At 49.3% G+C, this 22,513-nt stretch overlaps 1 protein-coding gene across 10 annotated transcripts in view; it reads left to right on the forward strand.

Annotated features, from left to right (window-relative positions):
- Positions 1–22,513, forward strand: part of TACC2 (transforming acidic coiled-coil containing protein 2) — a 185,729-nt gene that overhangs the window by 151,464 nt on the left and 11,752 nt on the right. For all 10 annotated transcript variants that reach the window (XM_032608275.1, XM_032608274.1, XM_032608277.1 and 7 more), the window contains 7 exons: positions 435–495; positions 1,627–1,828; positions 7,996–8,057; positions 9,065–9,180; positions 10,334–10,505; positions 19,172–19,315; positions 20,015–20,091. In XM_032608275.1, the coding sequence (XP_032464166.1) occupies positions 435–495; positions 1,627–1,828; positions 7,996–8,057; positions 9,065–9,180; positions 10,334–10,505; positions 19,172–19,315; positions 20,015–20,091 (834 nt within the window). The remainder of the gene's footprint in view (positions 1–434; positions 496–1,626; positions 1,829–7,995; positions 8,058–9,064; positions 9,181–10,333; positions 10,506–19,171; positions 19,316–20,014; positions 20,092–22,513) is intronic.

Here is a 22,513-nt window from a genome sequence, read left to right on the forward strand (position 1 = left end):
GTGCTGTGTCGGCTTGGTCTTCTGTGAACTGGATCCTGTTCACTGGTGTCACGAGCTGACATCCCCTCCCCCACCTTAGTTGGTTCAGACATTCCTGGATGGATCCAGATATATTAATCTGCTCACCAGAATCTGCTTTTTGAAATAAGAACATCTGGGTAAATTTAGCTTCTTTTTCTGGGTCAGCTCTCCAAAATGGCATCTCTTCCAAGATTTCCAGCTTGATGACTCTTTCCCTCGGGGGCAATAATAATATCTGTTGAAAAGTCGGAATGGATTGTCGGTGTGGACGTCTTTCGGTTGGTGTTGGAGTGGTGTAGACTGGAGGGTGGTCTGGGTCAGATACTCAGCAGTCAGACGCTCTGGGCCTCAGTCGGCTCTGGAATGTTCTGTGCCTCTGTCTGTTGTGTTTACATTTTCCATTTTGTTTCCAGTGACACATTTAGGGTGAAAAAGTCGCCAAAACGGTCTCCTCTCTCTGATCCACCTTCTCAGGTATAATGTTCCCTTGATACTTGTGATTTTATCCCTCACTCGGGAAGATAAGGCTGGTGTGTTTTTATTCCCCATTAGTCAATAGAGTTTTCTTTTCTACTCATCATGCCCCTCTCCTTGCCTCCTACATGGAGGGTCCCTCAGTGTTTGCAAGACATTGTTTTGATCCCTTTCCTTGGGGAAACATCAGAGTATGTCCCAAGAATAGGCAGATGTTCAGGAAAAATGTCAGTTGGATTCTATGGGAGTCGTGCTGGTCCATTTTGGCCAGTTAATCTGTTGAGAACTTAACTTGAATATCAAGTTGCGGAAGACTGTTAAGATAGACGCATATATAGTGAGAAAGAAATGAATATGTGTCAGGAACCCTGGATTATGTAACCAGGGTCCGGATGGGGAGATAAAGGGCTTTCATCCCCTGCAGAAGTGGCGGCTTGGGCTCTTTCTTCATACGAGTCCCTGTCTCCCTCTTCCTATAGTTCCTCTACCAAATATACGCCATTTCTTCTACCCTGTTTACAGACCAAGAAGGGTATCCTGAAGTATGTGCCAGGCCATTCAAGGTCATAAAACAAGCAAAGCCCTGGCCAGCCAACCCTGGGCAGGGCGAGGCTGCAGAGAGGCGCCCAGCCCCACGAGAGGGGTCTTGGGTCCAATGCCACCTCTGCTGTAACATTTCTGGGCTCCCACCCTGCCCTGCTCAGCTGCACACCCTCTGTGGAGATGGAGATGAGACCCCCCTCTCTCTACCTCCCGTGTCAGGCGTGAGGATTGTCAGGCAGTGTTGATGATGTTGATGTACAAGCCTGAAGCACTGTGTGGGCGTAACACTATAGTTGCCTTCATAAACGTGCCCGTAGTAAAAGTTTCCTTATTTTTCTCAAAGTGAATGGGCAGAAGTATCTCAAATAACCAAGACACAAAATCCTGATTCTTTTAAAACCCACGGCCATCACCCCCTTGAAACAAACCATCAGAAAAAGAAATTCATAGCGGAAAGACTTTGTGTCCTTGGGACTATTTTGAGCAGAGGAATTTGACAGGGACCGGTCCTGGTGAGGGGGGCCCAGATCCCTGTGGGTGGGCGTGGAGGCTGGACGAGAGAAGAGACAGCTTCCCTTCTCCTGGTAGGACCCCACCCCTGTGACCACGCCGGAAACGCCGCCCGTCATCTCCGCGGTGGTCCACGCAACCGACGAGGAGAAGCTGGCGGTCACCAACCAGAAATGGACGTGCATGACGGTGGACCTGGAGGCTGACAAACAGGACTATCCACAGCCCTCGGACCTGTCCACCTTCGTCAACGAGACCAAATTCAATTCGCCCACGGAGGGTAAGCAACTCGGTGGCCGGCTGGACCGCCACTCTGCCTTGGAGACCACTGCCCCTAGGGAGCAAAAGGCCAGGAAAGGAACTTCTAAGCCAGGTAACCCTGCTGTTGGCTGCCATCCCCGGTGCACCCCGAGCTCAGGCTGCCTTTTGAAACAGCCTGAGGCTTGAAACCAGCTGAACGGTGACCCCGGGGGACCTGCTGAGAGCCTGTAAAGAGCTCTCTAACTCTGGGTCCTGAGCTTACCTGAGCCTCGCGCCTTCTTGGCTGTATGGCTTACATCCCTTGAGGATTTTGAGTCAAATGCTCAGGGCACGTCAGCCTGCCTGTGGGGTCTCTTAGCCCACTGTTCATCGGCCCCACGGGACGTCCCACAGTGTGACCGACACCTGCTCAAGCCCCAAACCAGAGGTTCCCCCCAGGCTTGCCAACGAGAGGACTGAGTCCTTCTGAATAGGCCCCAAGCAAGTCACTTATCTCATTTGTATCTTCCTTCCCCTTGCGTATACCCACTTTCAGCTTTCTGCCTGATTCTTCGGCTTGAAAAATTCATGTATCTTAAGTCAGCAACTAGAACCTTCCTGCGAAGGATTAGTCCATTTCCAGGTGTGACGGTACCCTGCATCCCTAGTCCTCCTGGGGCCTTTCCTCCACCCACCACCATGTGCGGCTTGTGAGCCTAGTACTGGGCCGTCATCCCAGCACTGTGGGCTGTTGTGATGGTTCTAAGTTTCCCTTTCCAAGATCTTGATTTCTAGCGATTTTTAAAAACTGAGTAGAATTCAACATGAGGACAGTCATACAGGGAAACCTTATCTCCGCTTCTTTGCTGCTAAGGAGAAACCATGATCTCCATCAGACAGCCTCCTGCCCCCGCCTGGGCAGGGCAGGGCAGGGCAGTAACCGAGGTAACTTTTAATTGTAAGTAGGAGTGCTTCCTCTGGAGGTTCTTGTATGATCAGGCTTCTTGGTGGCTTGCTTTGTGCCCATGAGGTCTCTGAATGATACCAGTGAGATCCATTTCAAGTTCTGGGGGGATTTGGGGTGCTTATCTTATTGTAATGCCTGTCTCTAGTTTGATGATGAAAAGACAATCCAAATTACGAGTCTTTGGACTTTCGGGCATTGTATTTTCTGCATAATGGAGCCTTTGGTTGGTTGTCTGGTTGGCCCTCTGGCTAGGGGTTTGGGAGGCTTAAGAGTCACCGTCTCGCTCCAACCTGACCCCAGGGGCCCAGGCCTGGCCTCAGCTTTCTTCAGTCCTCCTTTTCCTCTATGCACACACCCCTGGGCCGTGACTGTACCGGATGGAACCACTTTCCCCCAGGGACGCCCCTGCTCAGCTCCGCTGCAGTGGCTCCTGCAGGATGCCCCCTGCTTCCCCGTCTCCCAGCCTTGCCCTGGACGTGGCCCCTCTGCCGTCTGCTATCAGTGCTTGGTCTGAACTCGCTCTGAGGTTACGTAACGCGGTAAGGATGATGCGGGCGCTCCCTGCTAGACTGTGTGTTTCTTAAAGACGGGAAGCCCATCTGAGCCAGCTTTGTTTTCCTTACAGCGCCGTGAACATCGTAAGGGCTAAAGACAGCTTTGTGAGGAAAAGAAAATAGAAGGCTAGGCAGGTAGACAGCTTAGTGGCCAAGGTTTGATCTTTGCATCAGTCAGCACCTGTGTGAGGGAGACGGCCGGGGGGGGGGGGGGGGGGGGGGGGGGGGGGAGGGCGTGTTGACAGCCCAGAAGCAGCAGGGGGTGACTGAAGACTAGCAGGAGCCTGGCCAGTTTGTAGCACCTGTGGTTTCCTGCTGGCTCACCTCTCTTGAGGCTTAATAAGAAACTTTTAAATGTAATAAAAACCAACCTGACCTCGCCATTATAGATAGGAATCAAAAGGTGTTTGTTTTGGGCTGTGTGTGTGTGGTTGTACCATCAGGAACCAAATAAATACATGCTTTTTTTTTTTGGCCGCGCCACATGGCTTGCGGGATCTTAGTTCCCTGGCCAGGGATTGAACCCGGGTCCACGGCGGTGAAAGCGGGGAGTCCTAACCACTGGACCGCCAGGGAATTCCCTACATGCATTATTTTCATGATACCTTTCAATCTAATAGGTGCCTCATTCAGTGGTAACATCTATTTCTTCATCTTTAACTTAGAACTAAAGCAGTCCACTCACTAGCTTAGTGGCATATTTGAGAATTGTTTGTTTTCTGCAAAAGTTCCACAAATAGGGAAATCTGTAAGTTTGGAACAAAGCTCTAGTAAACCTGCCTCCTTAGAAAATGACTGTGGGGCTTCTCTGGTGGCACAAGGTTAAGAATCCACCTGCCAATGCAGGGGACACGGGTTCGAGCCCTAGTCCGGGAAGATCCCACACGCCGCAGAGCAGCTAAGCCTGTGAGCTACAACTCCTGAGCCTGCGCTCTAGAGCCTGCGAGCCATAACTCCTGAGCCCGTGTGCCACAACTACTGAAGCCCGCGCCCCTAGAGCCCATGCTCCGCAACAAGACACTGCAACGAGAAGCCCACGCACCGCAACAAAGAGTAGACCCCGCTCGCCGCAACTAGAGAAAAGCCCACGTGCAGCAACAAAGACCCAATGCAGCCATAAATGAATGAATGAAAGAAAAAGAAAAAGAAAATGTGAATATGTGGGAAGTCCTGACCATAGTTATACCTGGTGGGCGATGGGAAATCCATTGTCTGTGTGAATTCAGAACAGCCTCAGTTTCAAGAGGTGTGGCCTACATTCACCTCTCTAATGTACCTGGTTCCCTCCAGCAACTGGATGTAGAAACTGGATGCAGAGCCCTGTTCTCGGATTGTCCTCCTGTTACTGAGCCACGTCCGGCCATACCAGACACGAACCTGGTTGGGGTGCAGATGTACTCCCCAGAAAGAGCCTGCCCAGTGCTGCAGCCGCGATTGAGGCTTTCTTACACTGAAGTCATAAATCACAGGACAATGAAATGTTGGGTTAGAAATAATATTTGCCACTTGGACACGTATTCACTGCAATATGAATTCTCCAAGTAACAGTAATAAGGAGGAGCTGTCGGGCTTCCCTGGTGGCGCAGTGGTTGAGAGTCCGCCTGCCAATGCAGGGGACACGGGTTCATGCCCCGGTCCAGGAAGATCCCACATGCCGCGGAGTGGCTGGGCCCGTGAGCCATGGCCGCTGAGCCTGCGTGTCCGGAGCCTGTGCTCCGCAACGGGAGAGGCCACAACAGTGAGAGGCCTGCGTACCACACACACACACACAAAAAGGCAGAGCTGTCATTGGTGGAGTAGCCCTGCTGCGCCTTTTCATACGTGATTTCATTTCACCCTCGCAGCTCTAGATGGTGGATTTCTGCACTTCGTCACGTAAGAGCAAGGGAGCAGAGGCTTTGAGCTGTTAAGATTTGCTGAGTGTTGAGGGGCTAGTTCTCGTAGGACCAGGTCTGCCTGACTCGAAGGGCCTCTTCTTTTCCGCCATGCTCTTTACGTGAGCGTCATACAGACTTCCTTTCGTTCAGTGTAGAATGAGGATGTTGAGCTGATCGGTGCTTCCCTACCTGGGTTCACAAGAGATTCAAGTTGTCTTAATATTTCAGAAAACCTGTGGAGCTGGGTTAGAAAGATGCCCAGCTAGTTTAAAACCGCATGCTTGGGGGCTGTAATCATATCGGCTCACTGTGGTGACACTGATACTCTCTCATTGATTTAAACCTCAGATTGGCAAAATTATAAACATTTTTCTGTGAGTGCTTGCTTACCAAATGCCCTTTTCTGGAGCAATCTATTGAAACATGGTGCCGTGAGAGAAAACCTCGTGCATGTGATCCCCAGAGATGGAAAGTTTAGGAACCGCTGGACGACAGAGCCTCCGAAACCTCCTAGCTCTGGTCTGAGACCCTGAGGGAGTATTTGCTTTAGATTCGAAGGTCTGGATGGCCATTGCTGGTCACCCTGTCTCCCTCTACACACAGCTGCACCAGCACCTCCTCTTGCATACGATAGAGAAGGGGTGTCCTTCTCAGGAGCCTAACCTGGTCTTCAGTGGTGGGCACCATTGTTGTCACACTACAGGCATGTAGAAGGGCCACCCAAGGAAGTTGGAGCAGTGTCCTTGTCCCCTTCCAAAAGGCTCGTCTCCTCTCATCACTTATGTTAAAAGTTTCAGAAGTATTAGCAAAGAGCAGTAACAGACCTGGTCACAGTCCCTTACCTTTGCGTGACCAGCTGTGGGGCTTTTCATCTTACATCAAATCATTTTACCCTGCAAGATGTATGCACTTTGAGCTCCATTTATGGATAAGTCGATGGGCTAGAGAAGTCAGGGAGTTGGCTTCCCTGATCCTGGCAGTGGCAATCAGGACTCGGTTGCATCCTTCCGGCTTCTACCCAGGCTCCTTCGGTCCCCCAGCAAAGCTCCAGCCATGAGAGTCAGATGGAAACACAGGTCCCTTGCCTTCAGAACGACAGGACCCATTAAAAATAACTTCGGGGGAATTCCCTGGCGGTCCAGTGGTTAGGACTCCTCGCTTTCACTGCAGTGGGCCCGGGTTCGATCCCTGGCTGGGGAACTAAGATCCTGCAAGCCGCACGGTGCAGCCAAAAAACCAAAATAAAACAAAACTTCTGGCCTCTTCAGCTCGAAGCAGCACATGCTTTAGCAAGCGGCCTCTTCTCTCATTTGTAAAGATGTTGAGCCATTTGGTATAACTGGCGTTACCCTTCTTGGCCTGCCTGCTGCGTGTGGCGTAGTTGAAAAATGGGGCTAAAATTGGTCGTGGCTCCCCTCTCCAAGCCTACCCTCTAAGGCTTAGAATTTAAGGCAGGTGAATGGGATTTTGAAAACCAAGTTCAGTAAGATGTTTTCTCAAAAGGTCTGAGACCCTCTTGGCAGGTAGGAAAGAAGGCAGATGAATGAGCTCAGTGACCTCAAACTCCCCCAGATCTGCTGCCCGGAAACGAGCTCAGATTCCAGGTGGGACACTGAGGAGAGGCTGGTAACCAGAGCCGGCACTGACGCGGGGCCCCCGGGCCTGGAAAATCTCCATGGTGGCTTCAGCTTATTCAGTGCATCCCAGGTGCTCTGTGGCATTGTGGGGTGTGCGGGGGTGTGGTTTCTGTGAAATAATTTAGGGTTAAATCATGCCTTGGCGATAGTAGTAATACCTCGGAGGAGGAAGCAGCTGGTTCACTATTTCGTTTCCATTTAGACGGTCTTTAGTAGAGCAATAAAATGATAGTTCTGGGGTCCTGCACCCAGAAAGTGACAGGTCTAAAAGAGGGCCTAGAAATCACTTTGTCCTTCACTGTCCCCTGCCTTTGAAAGATAGTAAGTCTTAGTAAACGAATGCTTCTTCGTCTTCAGTTGAGGCAGACCCTAGGGACAGATTCACACGACGGTAACAGACACTCTGAGTTCCTGCCCAGCATATGGTTTGGCTTAGTCTCCATTCTTCCCAAGTGATGCACAAGTCAGGGCCTTAAGGACGCACGAGGTCCTTCTGGTCGTTAATCCACAAAACTGTCTCCATTCCTGTGATCAGGTATCCAGTGAGAGTATCTGGAGTTTTCTTTGCAGCCTGAAGTCTCCGGTCAGTTTGAAGTAGGTCATCTTTCCATCAAATTGGACTTTAATAGTCTTTGCAGCTGAACGTTTGATTTGCACCAGCCCTGTTGGCACTGGAAGAATTTCGGGAAGCATTCTAGACAACTCACAAAGCTTCTCTTACAGCAGCACTGTTCTTCCCTTGCTTCCGACAACTGGATGGGCAACTGTGGGTCCAGTTCCAAAATGTCACCAGGACTTGGGAAGGTTCCGTGTATCGCACGTGAGACTTACAGAGAAAAGCAACACCCACAGTGAACACACTGTCTGATCTGAAAACTCTGTGCAAAATGCTCAGATCTTTCCCCAGTCAAATCTGTGCTTGGTCATGACATTTAATTCTCTTGGAACTCTCTCAGGCTCCCAAATGGTGGAAGTCCCTTTACGGTAAGGGGTTTACCAGTTGTCTGAAAATAGCTGAGTCGAGCCTCCCCTTTTGACCATATCAGAAATCTCAGTCAGTGGACATTCTCAGAAAGCTTAAAGCCTTGTTCCGGACCCCACCTGCCCAGCCCCAAACTTTTCACTCCCCCTCCCCGCTCTGGCACTCACCTCTCCTTCTGTTTCTTTTGCAGAGTTGGATTACAGAAACTCCTATGAAATCGAATACATGGAGAAAATTGGTTCCTCCTTACCTGTAAGTTCTTCTGCCTTCAGCCAGCAGGGAACTTGCTCTCCCACCCTGTCAGATTGGTGAACTGGGGCTGGGGGAGTTGAGGTTTGTCTCAATCCACTTCGGATGCCATTTTCAGTGAGAAAAATGATAGGATGCTGTTAGGCTCCCTGCAGAATTACTTCCTAGACTGAGAAGGAACTCGTCAAGAGATTTCTTTTAAAACAGGTGGAGGGAGTGCTTTGGTGGTGTCTAAGGTGTACCGTTATCTGGTTTCTTCAGATGAATTGTTTCCTAGAACTGAAAATTGTCCCTTTGGGCAGTAAGCCTTTCCCCCATCTCTTTTCATTTTGAGTTGTCATGATGGGCACCTGTCTTCCCTGGCTTAACATGTGCTGCTGCTGGGGCACTTGGTCCTGGACATGACCTCTTGTGCTGCTGTCGTCCAGCGATGCCCCCAGAGGTGTGGAGATGCCCAGGAGGGCTTGTGCGACACTCAGCAGCCCGGACACGTTGCTCTTATCTATCTTTCTTTGCATCATTCATAGATGGGGTGTTGCTGCTCTTAAACCACATCTGCTGTAAGTCAGTGAACCTTGATGGTGGCGCTCATCACAATGGGGCATCATGCCCGTCTCCACCATTCAACTGTGGGCCACGCCCGGATGGGGGTCTCGCCTACCCCTCTGTTTATCCTCGGTGGCCAGCATGGTTGCCCATCCAGAGAGGATGACCCCTAAATGCCGATGGGCTGAGCAGCATGGAGCACACCAACACCATTGCAGTCCCCCCTGGAAATGTTCCCAACTGCAGGCGGTCCCACTTTCTTCCTACACTTTCCTCTTCCCTCCGGTCCTCCTCTCCTGTCTCTTAGCCAGCGCTGCTTTCTCCTCTCTTCCGGGTGGCTGGAGAGAAATGAAGGCTTCTGCCTGATGAGTTATCTGTCCCCACTGAAGAGCGCTCTGGTTTTCGTCTCTGTAGCGTGTTTAGGCCACTGCATCCGAGCTGACGTGTCACTTTGATCCCCGCAGCAGGACGACGACGCCCCGAAGAAGCAGGCCTTGTACCTTATGTTTGACACTTCTCAGGAGAGCCCGGTCAAGTCTCCCCCCGTCCGGATGTCGGAGTCCCCGACGCCGTGTTCAGGGTACGACTTCCATGTTGAGAGAGTTACACCCCGGGGCGGAGGTCCCCAGGCCTCTGAGTACCTGCCCTGCTCCCCTGACCCCCGTTCATTTGCACACACTCAGGCAGCCCACAATCCCATCTCCCTGTGTCCACACGGGCACAGATGCAGTGGGTTTGTCACGGGCTGCCCTTTGGACTAAGGTAGCACCCTTTAACTGCTGACACCGTGAGCCCCTCCCATGACCTGCCGGTGCACGCCACTTTATTGTGTAATTTGTCCCGTGGGGAAGCAGGACGCCTCAGCATTCAGTGCCCGAATCCCACTCCCAACCCCTACTGGTTGTGTGACCTGATGCAAGTTACTTGACCCTCCTGGGCTGCAGTTTGCTCACGTGTCAAGTGAGAGTAATAATAAAATTGATCCTGTAGGGATTTTTTGAAGATGAATTGAGGTGCCACTTGGGATAGGGGTAGGGGTACCTGTTCAAATAGCCAAAAGGAGGAGTAAACTGAGATGCTGTAAGGAAAGCACTTGTCGCAGGGCCTGGCGCAAATGAAGTTCTGATAAACGTTTATTATTCATATGGATGTGAATGTAAGCATTTGTCAGGCTCCTGTTCTGAGCTGTGTGGTGCTGGATTGGGTGGTGGGGGGGGGTATCATGCTAACATTGGGACCTTCCTGTCCTCTCCTACCTGCTCCTTTCACTGAGTAGGGGTGAACGCTCTTGCTGTGACTTCCCATACCTACTCCGGAATCTGCTCAGGGTGGTGGGAATGAGGTGATGATGTTATTGTAACAGCAGTAATGGCGCCTTATGACTGGTGCTCTAGGTGCAGGCAGCATCTCACTCGATCTTCACAGAGTTACAGTACCTAATCCCTCCCGCCAAGGTGCACAGCCAAGGGGTTGGCAGTCTGCTAACTCCAGAGCTCGTACCCTTAGCCAATGGCATCTGTGCTTCTGGCTGTCCGTTGTCAGCAGGCTCTTATGTGGGGCTGGACCACCCTCTATCCAGCCAACGGACCCCTTGGTCACCTCAGACCTGCCCGTTTTCCTCAGGGAATATAACCTTGGAAGTCGAGGATCGCTTGCTGTGTTAGTTGGGTCATCCTGGCTAATTTCAGTGGGATTTCCAGTGCAACCTCTAAAGATGCGCTTTGCTTCCTTAGCTCAAGTTTTGAGGAGACTGAAGCCCTCGTGAACGCCGGGGCAAAGATCCAGCATCCCGTTGCACGAGGGCTGGCCCCCAGCCAGGAGCCACACTTGCAGGTGCCAGAGAAATCCTCCCAGAAAGAGCTGGAGGCCATGGCCTTGGGCACCGCATCAGAAGTGATCGAAATTGTAAGTGGGGTTGGAGGGGCCCGAGATCACTGCGGGTGAGCCCTGGGTCAGCTGGGTTCTATCACCACTTGGGCCAGGCCTTCAGAGCAACACTCCCCTGGGACCTGATGTGGGTCCCTATCCCCCTATCCCGCCAGAGAAGCCAGCCTAGGAGACCCCACCCCATAATAATGAGAGAAGGTCTCTCCGTCCTCACCAATGTGGTTTTGCGGTTCTCACCTAAGTGCTTTATTGGCCTTCAGGGTTATTCATTTTCCACTTCTAGCCCCTTCGGGCTGGACTGTTGGTTTTTGAGCTGCCATCGGTCTGTACCCTGCTTCTCTGTCCTCTTTGGCAGAGGGCAGAGTATGGTAGATCAGGAAACACTCTCCTTTCGAGGAACAGTTGGTTCTCCTGGGCTTTGGTGATGGGAAGTCCCTCCTGTCTATAGACCAGGACTTATACCTCTTCCCTCCCAACCCCTGTGGGACCTGCAGAGCGAATAGACCTGAGCTGAAGGCCTCACCCACGCGCCCCACACGTCTAAAATCGATCACCCTTCTGGCCAATTCTATTTTTCTTTTTTTATTTCCCCCTAGCAATCCCCAAGAGGGTATGAGGCCATTGACTTGGCGTGTTGCTCTATTGCTCCAGATTAGTAGACATTCATTGATCTCACGCATCAAGTATTTATTTAGCACCTACTGTATGTCTGGCAGGTGGATACTGGGAAAATAATAGTGAGCAAAAAGAGAGTCCAGACGGGACCTAGGCTGTTTCTCAAATAGATACTATGAAGGACTCATGCGTGATTCAACTTATGCAACCTTTGCCTTCTGATTTTGAAGTCTTTCTGATCTACCAGTTTGAAGTCATCTTTCCATTATTTAGAAAATGACCTTTACCAAACCTTCCTTTGGATGTTTACAATGGAAAGTATGTTCTTGATGACTTACGTTTAGAAACCCCATCACCTACCTTGTCTCCTACCCACTGAGGTTTTCAAGTAAATAAGTAAAGGGTAGCTTTAACTGGTTATGGAGTGAGGGTGACATGGGGGTGGAGAGGGCACCTAAGGCTGTGCTTTTGGGGAGCGGGTTGGGCCTGCCGATCTCACGATGCCCATGACCAGCATGTGGGAATTAGTCCAGAGGAAAAGGAAAGTATTGGCACCTAACTGATACTCTCTTCAGCCCTAAGGCAGAGATGTCCAGCCAATAGATGGGTGGTCCTTGCTTGGAACCGATATCACTCTGCTCTCCTCTATTTTTCCTCTGTGTCCTCCTCTGCCGGCCTTCAGACAGCTCCTGAGGGCTCCTTTGCCTCTGCTGATGCCCTCCTCAGCAGGCTAGCTCATCCAGCCTCTCTCTGTGGTGCGCTTGACTATCTGGAACCCGACTTAGCAGAAAAGAACCCCCCAGTATTTGCTCAGAAACTTCAGGTTTGTAGCCCACGTGTGACCTTTGGGGAGTTTGTCAAAACCTCAGTAGAGAATGAACCTCCGAACTCCAAATGCAATGAGGCAGGATTTAATGGAGCATTGCTGAGAATGTTCCAGATGGAATAGCTTCCCCTCAAAGACAGATATATGTGGTGTTCTTTACCCAGGACGCCAGAGTACTATAAATCGTGCCATTACATGTGGAACAAACCATTTGTATTTCAATTTGGAAAATGGACCGAAGCAGTCATTTTTTAGAAGTTTTGATAGCCCCAAAAGCAGTTTCTCTGATTTATTCCTGGAACCAAGGGTATTAGCTCACCATGGAGCCAGGCTGTTTATGTATACAAGGTTATCTCAGACCCCTGTTGAGATAACATCTGGACTCAGGTCTTGTATCTGGCACCAAAACAATTGTCCACAGTCTGTGCTTTAAATTTGACAGCTCAATTTGATACCCTCTAGACTGGGATGTTCAGAGCAAAAACTTAAGAGAGATTGTTAATAGTCATTTGAGATACGCAAATCCGCTGGTGGAAATTGTTGGCCGACTTGACATGAAATGAACAAAAGGAGAGAAATTGAAAGAACAGTGCACTAAAAATTCTGATCCCATTTTAAAAATTATTTCGTATTTGCGTAATACTTCCCGCCAGACATCCCAAAGGGTGATTTAAAAAAAAAAAAAAAAGGAAATGAGACACTTATTTCATGATCTGCTGAGGTGTTAATTGTGAAAGAAAGCCAGCGCGTATGTTTCCCCGAGTACCTGTCATGACACATTCACGTGGCACATTCGTTTCTTGGATGTGGAAAACATTTCCGTCCTGTCTCGATGCATTTCCCCTGCGGTCTGCTCATTTCCCACCCCTCCGGCAGGAGGAGTTAGAGTTTGCCATCATGCGGATAGAAGCCCTGAAGCTGGCCAGGCAGATCACCCTGGCTTCCCGTAGCCGCCAGGACACCAAGGTACCGGTTTGCTGCTGCCGTGTGCTGCCTCTTGAGAATGTTGTGTGGTCCAGAAGCTTCTTTGCTAACCATGGCCAGGCAGGTGTTCGACAGAGTATGATTTTCCAAAAAGCTAAAAGTGTGATTTGTGCATAAGTACGCACTGAACACACCAGCAGGATGGTAAAGCTTGTTGAATGGAGAAAAATACGAGAAACCGATGTCCAGTCAGTGGGGTAAGGAGGCTGGAATAAGGTTGCAAAGTTAGATACAAAACAGGTTAATACTAGTTAAACAGGACAGATAATTCATAACCTTTGAGGTTCTTTTTTCTTCCTATAGAAATCATTTGCTTCGCTACTAATAAAAAATAATTTGCACCTTTTCTATTTTCTACAAGTTAACATCTAATTATACTGAGACCGGATCCCAGTCAATAGTGAATAGGTGAAAACAAGATCTTCCTGAGATGTCAGATGACCCTTAGGCCAGGGTCAAAAGGATTACAGAAAAGCAGTCTCTTTCTGCAACGGGAGAGCGTAAATATTTCAGGTTCTGTAGGCATCTATTTGATCTCTGTAACAACTAACTCAGCTCTGGCACCAAGCTCTGCTAAAGCAGCACCGGACCACACGTGGATGAACGAGTGTGGCGGGTTCCGGGAAAACCCTTTTTACAGAAAAGGGCAACGGGCCACTTGAGCCATCGCCGTAATTTGCCAGCCCTTCTCTAGAGCAGAGTGTGGTATTGACAAGACCTGCAGAAATTGTTTTGCTGGCTTCCAAGTTTGGAGTCATTTTTCTTAACAACTGGAATGTGTCGCTGATGACACGCACGATGGAGCGTGGTCCGGGGAGGTTCAGCCCACCCCCAGGGCTGACGGGTGCACCTGGCCTCTGAGGATCCGCCTCATTCCCTCTCCCACACCCCACCCCCAGTTGGCAGCCCGGTGAACCTGGGCTGTGAGACCAGGACTGGGCCCCAGTGCGCCCTGTGGCCCTGAACCAGTTGGTGAGCCTCTCTGAGCCTCAGTTTTTCCATTTGTGACAAGAGGCTAATAGCAGCGAGTTTGCACGTTGCTGTGAGGACAGTAAGTGCCGTGCAGAGAGCCTAGCACACAGTAGGTGTACGATCAATGAAAGCTGCTGGGAGGTGACCTTCACTTGTGCCTCTCGTTACCTGATGAGACTCTCCCAACATCTCCCTTCAGACAGCGGGTCCAGGTCCCATTTTACAGATGTGGAAAACGGAGCCTGGGAAGCTGGGAGAGTTAGTTGCCTGTACATCTGGGAGCCTGGGAGCTTGTTGCCTGTACATCTCAAGTAACAGCTTATTTGGCAGAGGGGCCCGTGCTCTCTCCCATCACTTGTCCTTGGGACAGGATCAGGAGTTCATCTGCTGGCCCTGCCCTGTGGGTCCCCCACATGTGGTTTCCCTGGAACCAAATGGGGACCCCTTTCCAGAGACATCTCTCCGTGAGAGAAGAAGGTCATCCCATGGGTGTCCAGACTGGGGCCATCAGGTGTTTATAGGAATGTAAACACCAATTGCTGATGTCTTTGTTCTTGTGGCAGACCCATACACTTGGGTTTAATTTCCGTCAAAATGAGATTTTTAGAATGCATTAAGCAGCAAGGATTTTTTCCCCGTTAGATTTATTTCTTGATGTCCTTGGGTAGTGGCTTAAACACAGAACGAATTGCTTGACGTTTGGTCACTATAAATACAGTTTATTCCTGTCCAGAAGTCTGAGGCAGAATTGAGCATGTTCTCAGTGGTTCCAGTTGAGTATAAAGTGTTCAGGACTGCCTGATACCCGTGCCTACTTCTCAGAGACGGCCGGCAGTTGACTTCCCGTCAGTTAAAGCCTGTTCTCAGACCATGTGTCCCGATTTTGATTGAGAAAATACTGTCACCTGAGTCTACTGAGTGTGGTTTGGAGAGACAGCCCCCCCCCGCCCCCCGCTCCCTCCTTATGTATTCCAGAAGGGCGTGTTAAAAGAATTATTCCATAGGGGTAGAAGTGTCTTGGAGTATGAGGAACATTTTTCTCTACCATAGGAACTTGTACCACTTTTGTAAGAAGTATCTTAATCTAGTGACGTTGGCCCATGGAAAATAGATGTTCTTTTCTGTAGCTCACCAGACCTAGGGTGGTCCATTTACCTGAACCCATTTCGGTTTCTGTGGGTTTCTTGCTGGTGAGATGCTTGGTTGCCCCTTAGCGCATATGGAAACTGCTGATATATAGAAAGAGAAGACAGCAGCTGTGTATCCAACTTGTTCTTTTTTCTGCTCATACGTCTCAGTTGCAGGTGACCTAGCCCAGTGTTTCTGGCAGCATGCTCTTAAACTGTTGCTAACACAAAATGAAATCACTTGGAATGAAAAAAACTCATACTGAGGGCATGAAAAACGTCATGAAATACGATGGGGGTGATTTCTGGTCGCTCCTGTGAGCAGCTTCACTTGACGTTTCCCTTCAGACTGAGGGCCAGGCCAGCAAAGCCAGCCTTCCAGGCACTGCTGTGCGGTTTCCTGTCTCATTAGAAAATGTTAGAAACGAGGGAAACTCCGCAGGGGCTGGGGTGTCAGACCCCTTATTGTTTTCTTTCCACACGCTTCTGGTGGAACTGAATTCGGTTGTGTCCTCCTGCGGGGGATCTGACCAGGTCACTGGCTGTGAGGTGCAGCAGCCCTGGATTCACCACTAAACCAGGGTGGATAGAACGTAAGCGTTCCATCTGTATGGCTTTCCAAGGGCTGCAGGGCACAGGGATGGATTTAATTTGTGTGTATAACAGATACTGGGTATGGTCCAGTACCTGGCCTTGTGGGATTAGGGGGACCCTATATAAAGAAGGAAGGATGTGTCTGGGTAACATAGGAACAAGGATCATACAAATGGCAAGCTTTGGGACCGGAGGAGGTCCTAGAAACAGGCTCCCCTGGGAGGGAAAGGGTATTAATCTTCAGTGTGTGATTCCTCCAGGAGTCCTGGCCCATAAAGGAAGATGCCTGGGTTGTCGCAGCATCAGTGGGAGAAGGAATCAGGTCTGGGGCAACTGTATGGTTGGTGAAAGGCCTGATAGCATAGCTGCCTTTTCTCCTTCTGTGTCCGGAAACCACCCACCCCGGCCATTTAACCAGGTGATACCCGAAACCCGCAAGAACAGTCTGAAGGGCAGTGACAAAGGGCTGGCACGTGGGTTTCAGCTTATTTGCCAGTTTCAAGAATTTGTGGTTTTCGTCTGCAGCCTGTGTTGAGGTCTGAGGCCATGTCTTGACCCAGTGGGAAGGAGAGGCCGGTTGGTACTGGTGGCGCCTCCTGTGGGGAGTGGAGTAAGGGCACGTATCAAGTGCCTTCCTTTTGTTTGCCATCCTGAACTTGAGACCCGCCCCTTGTCAGATTTGGATGGGGCGGCACCGGGGTGAGGCTGCTCTCTGCGCCACCTGGCGCCACGTGGCCCCATCACCCCCCAAGCACCCAGCCTGTGTCCACGCTCCATGAGCTTGGTCCATGACCTGATCTCGGCTTTTGGGCCCTACCCCTGCGCCTTCTCACTGCTTCCCACCTGGTTTCCGGGGACCAAAGCGATCCTGCTTTGGTCCAAGACATGGCAGCTTCCCCTGAGCCTGGCAACAGGCTGAGCCTGTTGTGAGCCTGGCTGAGCGACAAGACCCCCAGCCCCTGGCTGCAAGGCCAGAAGGACCCCAGGCATGAGGTCTGCAGGCCTGATCCAGGCGACAGTGCCCCAGGGGTCCCCGCAGGGACCAAGATCTGAGGGAGTGGATTGAGAGGTTGGACGTTGGTCCCGTGCAGTCTGAGTCGTGGCCACTTCACATCTTAATTTGTGATTCTGGTGGCTTTTTGGTTCCTCTAAAGTCGCAAGTGGGAGGTTATGTGGGAGAAACAAAGCTTAATCTAAGTCTGATCTTAAAATATCATCAAGAGACAAACCTATTAATTTCAGTTAAAAACAATTCTTGGTTGTAAGAGAAAACCAGGGTGTGTACCTTGAATTGCATTAACATGCAGATACTCTGGTAGTAATTCAAATGGATTCTTAAGTCATCATGTTTCTTTATTGAAAACACCAGGTGGCCAGGATGACCGGTGGTAGTGAATTACTGTATCTGGTAGTAACCGTTTGCATTTCCTTAGAAAGCTCCTTATTTTGTTTATTTTTCATCCCCTTCCTTGTTTTACAAAGGACATTAGGCAGCTTAAAGATCATTAATTCCTGCACTGGTCATATTTTGTTTCTGCCCAGTATGATAAAGTTAGTTTTAATTCATTCTCTCTTGCACTTTAGAGAGTTGGTTTATTTTGGGTCGGAATTGAATCTCATTCTGGGAAACGATTTGGCCAAATCTTATTTAGATCCTCAATTTTTTCATCATCAGAGGGACCAGGATGAGTTGGACGGTGTCTAAGGTTCTTTCCGTTTTGAAATGTTATTCTGATTTTTTTCAAAGAATACATTATTTTATCTAACTGTGACAGGAACAGGTTTTTTAAAAATCCTCTTCAGAATTTTTTGTGTTTGAACTTTCTCGATAAATGTAAATACTGAGTCTTGGTGTCTAGGTATAATTTTCTATTTACTTCCTGAGAAGTTTCCCATTTGACAAGTAGAACCTTGAAAACATCTCAGACATCAGAGACTAATGCCTACATGGGAGAGGCTCTGCCCTGTGGTCTGGAGGACCTCTTCAGAGAGGTCAGCCTGCCTGCTCCTGAGGGCTTTAAACTTGTGTTCTGCTCAAATGTCCTGTCACCGAAGATCCTGGCATCCCACTTGACAGGTGGGCGTGTCCCTGGGTCTGGTACTCCCTTCTGACCAGCAGTGGTCATTCTGGGTCCCATGTGAGAGTTAGCCCAGATACTCAAGGCCAGGCAGGGGTAGTGACACCCACGCAGCAGACGCTCGCTTCCAGGACAGCCTTAAACCACTTAGTTCATCGTGCATGTGTACAACTAACTGGTCCTAACTCGGTGACCTCCAGTCCTATCCATTAAGCTTCCACCTGCATTTTCTAAGCTGTCACAAGTTCATTGCCTCTGTGGCCACAGTAGGGTAGGCATGCCTGTTCCCGAGATTGAGGAGAGAAATTCTGCCCAAGCACCTTCGGGTCACCCCCTTCCCAGTTACCATTGGTTCTTTCATCTCCTCTGCTTCCATCTACAAGATAAGTCCTCACCGATCCTTTCCCACATCTCTCTCTGTCTTCCACACTGTGGTGTTCTGTTCACGGCTCCATCTCTTCTCATAAATTTCCCAAAGAAATAGCAGTTGCCCTCCGCCATTACACCCCCATTGCTTCACGTCCAGGTGGACTCTAGTAACCAGGGTGGAGGTTTGCCTTGGCAACCACGACGGGCCAGGAGGTTAATGAATAGGACTGAGAGTGTGATTGGCTTGACATTTCTTTTGCAGTAGAACTAGATTGACAACCCCGCTGCACTGGTTGACGGCGCTCCTAATGCTGCGTTTCGGGCGTGTTGGAAATGGCTGAGCATTTATGCAAAGGGAGGAAGAGTCAGCACAGACCTCTCCTCCCTCCCTGGAGGCTTGTGACTGTCCAGTGTCAGTTGTGGGGGCAGGGAATCACACCACTCATCGAGGGGCTTATCGGCACAGGTGGATGTCGTCAGTGATCCAGTTTTCAATTTTCCCGCTGACGCTGTAACTCCAACGTACCGCTTACCTTTTGGCACCCAGAAACTAGCTCGTAGAAGGTGATGTTGGTTGAGAGCCATGGTAGGCCTTAAGCTTTGTGTGAATTATATCCTTTCAAACAGAGCTAACCAATGTCCCCTAAGTTGAAATGTGGACAAGTCTTACAAAAATGATCAGATCTGTGGTTACTCAAAACTGGGAAAACATAGAGTAGAATTCAACATTGTTCACCGTCAGGCTTTTGTTTTGGAAGTGGAACCTGCTGGAAGATGACCTTGGTTCTTATGCGCCGTGCCTAAATGCCTCTGCGGCTGATAAATGGCAGTGATAAACGGGCACCAGACGTGCTTGACTCCAGGGCCTGGGAGCTGGGGAGGCGTCCGCCATTAGACCCTTTGTCAGCCGGCGCAGGTGCAGAATGATAGATTTCCGTAGATTGTATCCGGCATTTCCCCTTTCATTAGTCTCAGCGTTTTCTCATACTTTTGGTGTTCTTTGTTTCAAAACCATACAACGGACCCGTTCATGAGGGGATGAATGCAATTCTCTTTGTCATAAGATTAATGTTAACTTTTTAAAATTAAAAATCATTCCAAAAAAAAACCATTCCACAGAGAGAAGCTGCTCACCCAACAGACGTCACCATCTCCAAAACAGCCTTGTATTCCCGCATCGGGACGGCCGAGGTAGAGAAACCCACGGGCCTTCTGTTCCAGCAGCCTGACCTGGACTCCGCCCTCCAGATTGCCAGGGCAGAGGTACTGTGGCGTGTGTGTGGCTCAGAGAAGGCAAGGCCAGCTCTGGGTGCCCTGGGAAAAGCTCCGGGTTCTGCCATTTGTAGATAAATGTATGTACCCACGTCCCACAAAGCCAGCATCTCTGGACACAGACTTTCTTCTCTGACCACTGCAGGCAGAGACAGGTGGCAAACCATGGGTTTTGATCTTGGACACTATTGGGTTTTTTGGGGTTTTTTTTTTTTTTTTTTTTTTTGTGGTACGCGGGCCTCTCACTGTTGTGGCCTCTCCTGTTGCGGAGCACAGGCTCCGGACGCACAGGCTCAGCAGCCATGGCTCACGGGCCTAGCCGCTCCGCGGCATGTGGGATCTTCCCGGACCGGGGCACGAACCCATGTCCCCTACATCGGCAGGCAGACTCTCAACCATTGCGCCACCAGGGAAGCCCGACACTATTGTTTAATGAGCTTTTAGGGCCTCGTTCGAGTTATAACAAAAAAGCACATGCCTTTTAGTTGCTCTCTGTGGACATTGTGAAAGTCTCACGTTTGGCTTATTTCTATCTCATGCTCGGGGAAATTCTCTAAATACAATTATTTGGTGTAGCAGGTTTTAATTCCGTATTTATTTAGTGTTTCCTTGTCTTGGTGTATGAATTGCTCAGATCTGAATTGACTCAGCTGGGACTAACCTCCTTCCTCTTCTTCTCCCTGATACTAGATCATAACCAAGGAGAGAGAGGTCTCGGACTGGAAAGATAAATATGAAGAAAGCAGGCGGGAAGTGATGGAAATGAGGTCAGTCGTGATGCTCGGGCTTCCTGGTACCGGGGGGGTGCTTACCTGTGGTTTGATAACAGCTGGAGCTGGTGTGGCCCATGAACAGTGTCCTCTATAGAAGTTACCCGTTACTCCACAAGGTTTGTATTTTCACAGAAGTATTCTTAGTGTATTACTATTATTAAAATACCGTGAGTCATATAATGCAATCAAATAAATATATGTACAAGGAGAAACACATCTGCTTCCCACTCAGCCTCTGGTTCCACACCCTTCAGGGACCTACTATGCACCATTTCTGGTGTATCCTTCCCAGAATTTTCCATTTCTGATCCCAAATGTGTTAAGGTATTTGTGTAGCCTCCATTTTTCTTCAGAAGTGGAGTGTAGAAATGTACATTACCCTACACTCTTCTTTAACTTAGCGTAACTTGGACAGATTTTTATACGTCTTGACCTTATTGTTCAACAGGTGCTCGACAGTCCTTTTAAGGGTCTAACATAATTAATTTCACCAGTCTCAATTGATAAACATTGAGGGTGTCTCCCAAATGTCGCCTGAGTGATTTATTTTCATTTGCTGCCTATTGTCCTAGAAGTATGACAGCTACCATGTGGTAAGTACCTGCCGTGTGCCAAGCACTGTGCTTTTGGCTGGAGACACACAGCCTGTTTCTCCCCACAGCTGTCGAGAGGATGGTCAGCCCCGCGCGAAGGCGCAGAGAGGTTAGGTGACTTGACGGAGGCCCTGGAGCTGCTAGTTAACAAGAACATGGATTTGAATCCACCTTTCTGACTCTGAAAGCCAAGCTCCTTCCACCGTACCCAGCAGCCTGCCTCTTGCTTTCACTCCTCACGTGCCTTTTCCCCTTTATTTCCTTTCTCAATTCGTCATCATCTTAGAAACTAAGAAACCATCCTGGGGCTAGAATTTACCCTTGGGATGTGACTTTTAAAACTGTATTGTAAGTGGCACTTTTAAAGCAATTTTGGCCCAAACCTCTGCTCTGACCGTTCCGGGTTAGCACATCTTGTCCGGGTTCTAGATGCTGCGGGTCTAAGAACTGCTTGTGGCGGGGTGGAGGGGGCATAGTTCGTTCTCCACACACCTGCCTTTCTTCAGCACGAGCTGAGGCAATTGCAAGAGAAGATACGGATTCGAGCACAACCATTTTAACAAGACAGAAGGTCTGGCAATGTGCCAAGAATACATAATAGGCTTCATTTTAAAGTCTCAAAGTGTGGGAATAAGAGAATTAATGCATTTTTAAACATTGGTCGAAGAATCTGTACATTTTTAGTACACTTCATTGCAGTAGTGCTGTTAGCTAATTATCAAAATCATGTTCCTGGCTACCGTTTTAAGTAATAAGCAAATGTTTAGGTGATCATATCCCATTTTCTAGGTCAAATAGTATCTTCCTGAAAATTCTTCTGTTAGTTCCATCTTTCTGCTGACAGTTTTTGTGATCACTTCTGGAGCTTAATCTTAGCGCTATTTCACATTCAAACTGAGGCCCTGTAGTTGCATTATTTTAAAATCTCTTTTATCTTTTTTTTTTTTTTTTTTGGCTAAAGGGGAGTTGGGGAGGGAACCGGGTGGCTTTGGTTTTTTGTCTGCACTCAAGGTGGAGGCAGGACATACGGGGAGGCTGGAAGTTCTTGTCTCTGATTCCTTTTGCTTTCCTGGGAGAAATTATACCTCTGGGGGCTCCAGGGAGTGCTGTTTGCTAACTGGTATGGTGGGATTTCAAGTGTCACCAGCTGGCACAGAGGCACTAGTTTTTGGTGCCCTAAACGTCAGCCTCTGGAGCCAGACCAGATGGAAGTCAGGCTCTGCTTTGTAGCTGCTTCTGAGTCTGTTTCTTTTTCTTTCTTTCTTTTTAAATTGTGATACAGTTGTTTTACAATGTTTTGTTAGAGTTTCTACTGTCCAGCGGAGTCAAGTAGAGTTCCCTGTGCTATACAGCAGGTTCTCTGAATCTGTTTCTTAACTCTGTGTCTAACTTTGCTCATCTGTAAAATGGGGGTAAGTCACAATGCCTGGAGGCAGTGGAGCCGAAGGGTTATAACAAAGACTCCAGAGTTGATACCTGGGTTTGAATCCTTGCTCTGCCACTTTGTAGCCCTGGGATCCTGGAAAGGTTCCTGAATGACCCTGTATAGCAATTCTAGGGAGACCACTTCTTTGGCCCCCAGTCTCCTAGCGCTTCTGAAAGGACACGTCCCTTACTGGCTGTGGTCCCGCCTCTGCCCTCAGTGGTGGTGGGTTTAGATGGGGCAGCCTCAGAGATCCATCACTGTTTTGTGATTCAGGGGTGCCAGGAGGGGTTGTTTTAGCACAGAAAACATGAAGTGTCTCTGTAGGATTCAGAGAGAGAATGCAAGTGCACTCATGTTGTGGCTGCCTTTCTTGTGGTGGGTCTGCCCTTGGGTGAGG

The sequence above is a fragment of the Phocoena sinus genome, chromosome 16 (assembly GCF_008692025.1).
Source record: "Phocoena sinus isolate mPhoSin1 chromosome 16, mPhoSin1.pri, whole genome shotgun sequence".
Lineage (NCBI taxonomy): Eukaryota > Metazoa > Chordata > Mammalia > Artiodactyla > Phocoenidae > Phocoena > Phocoena sinus.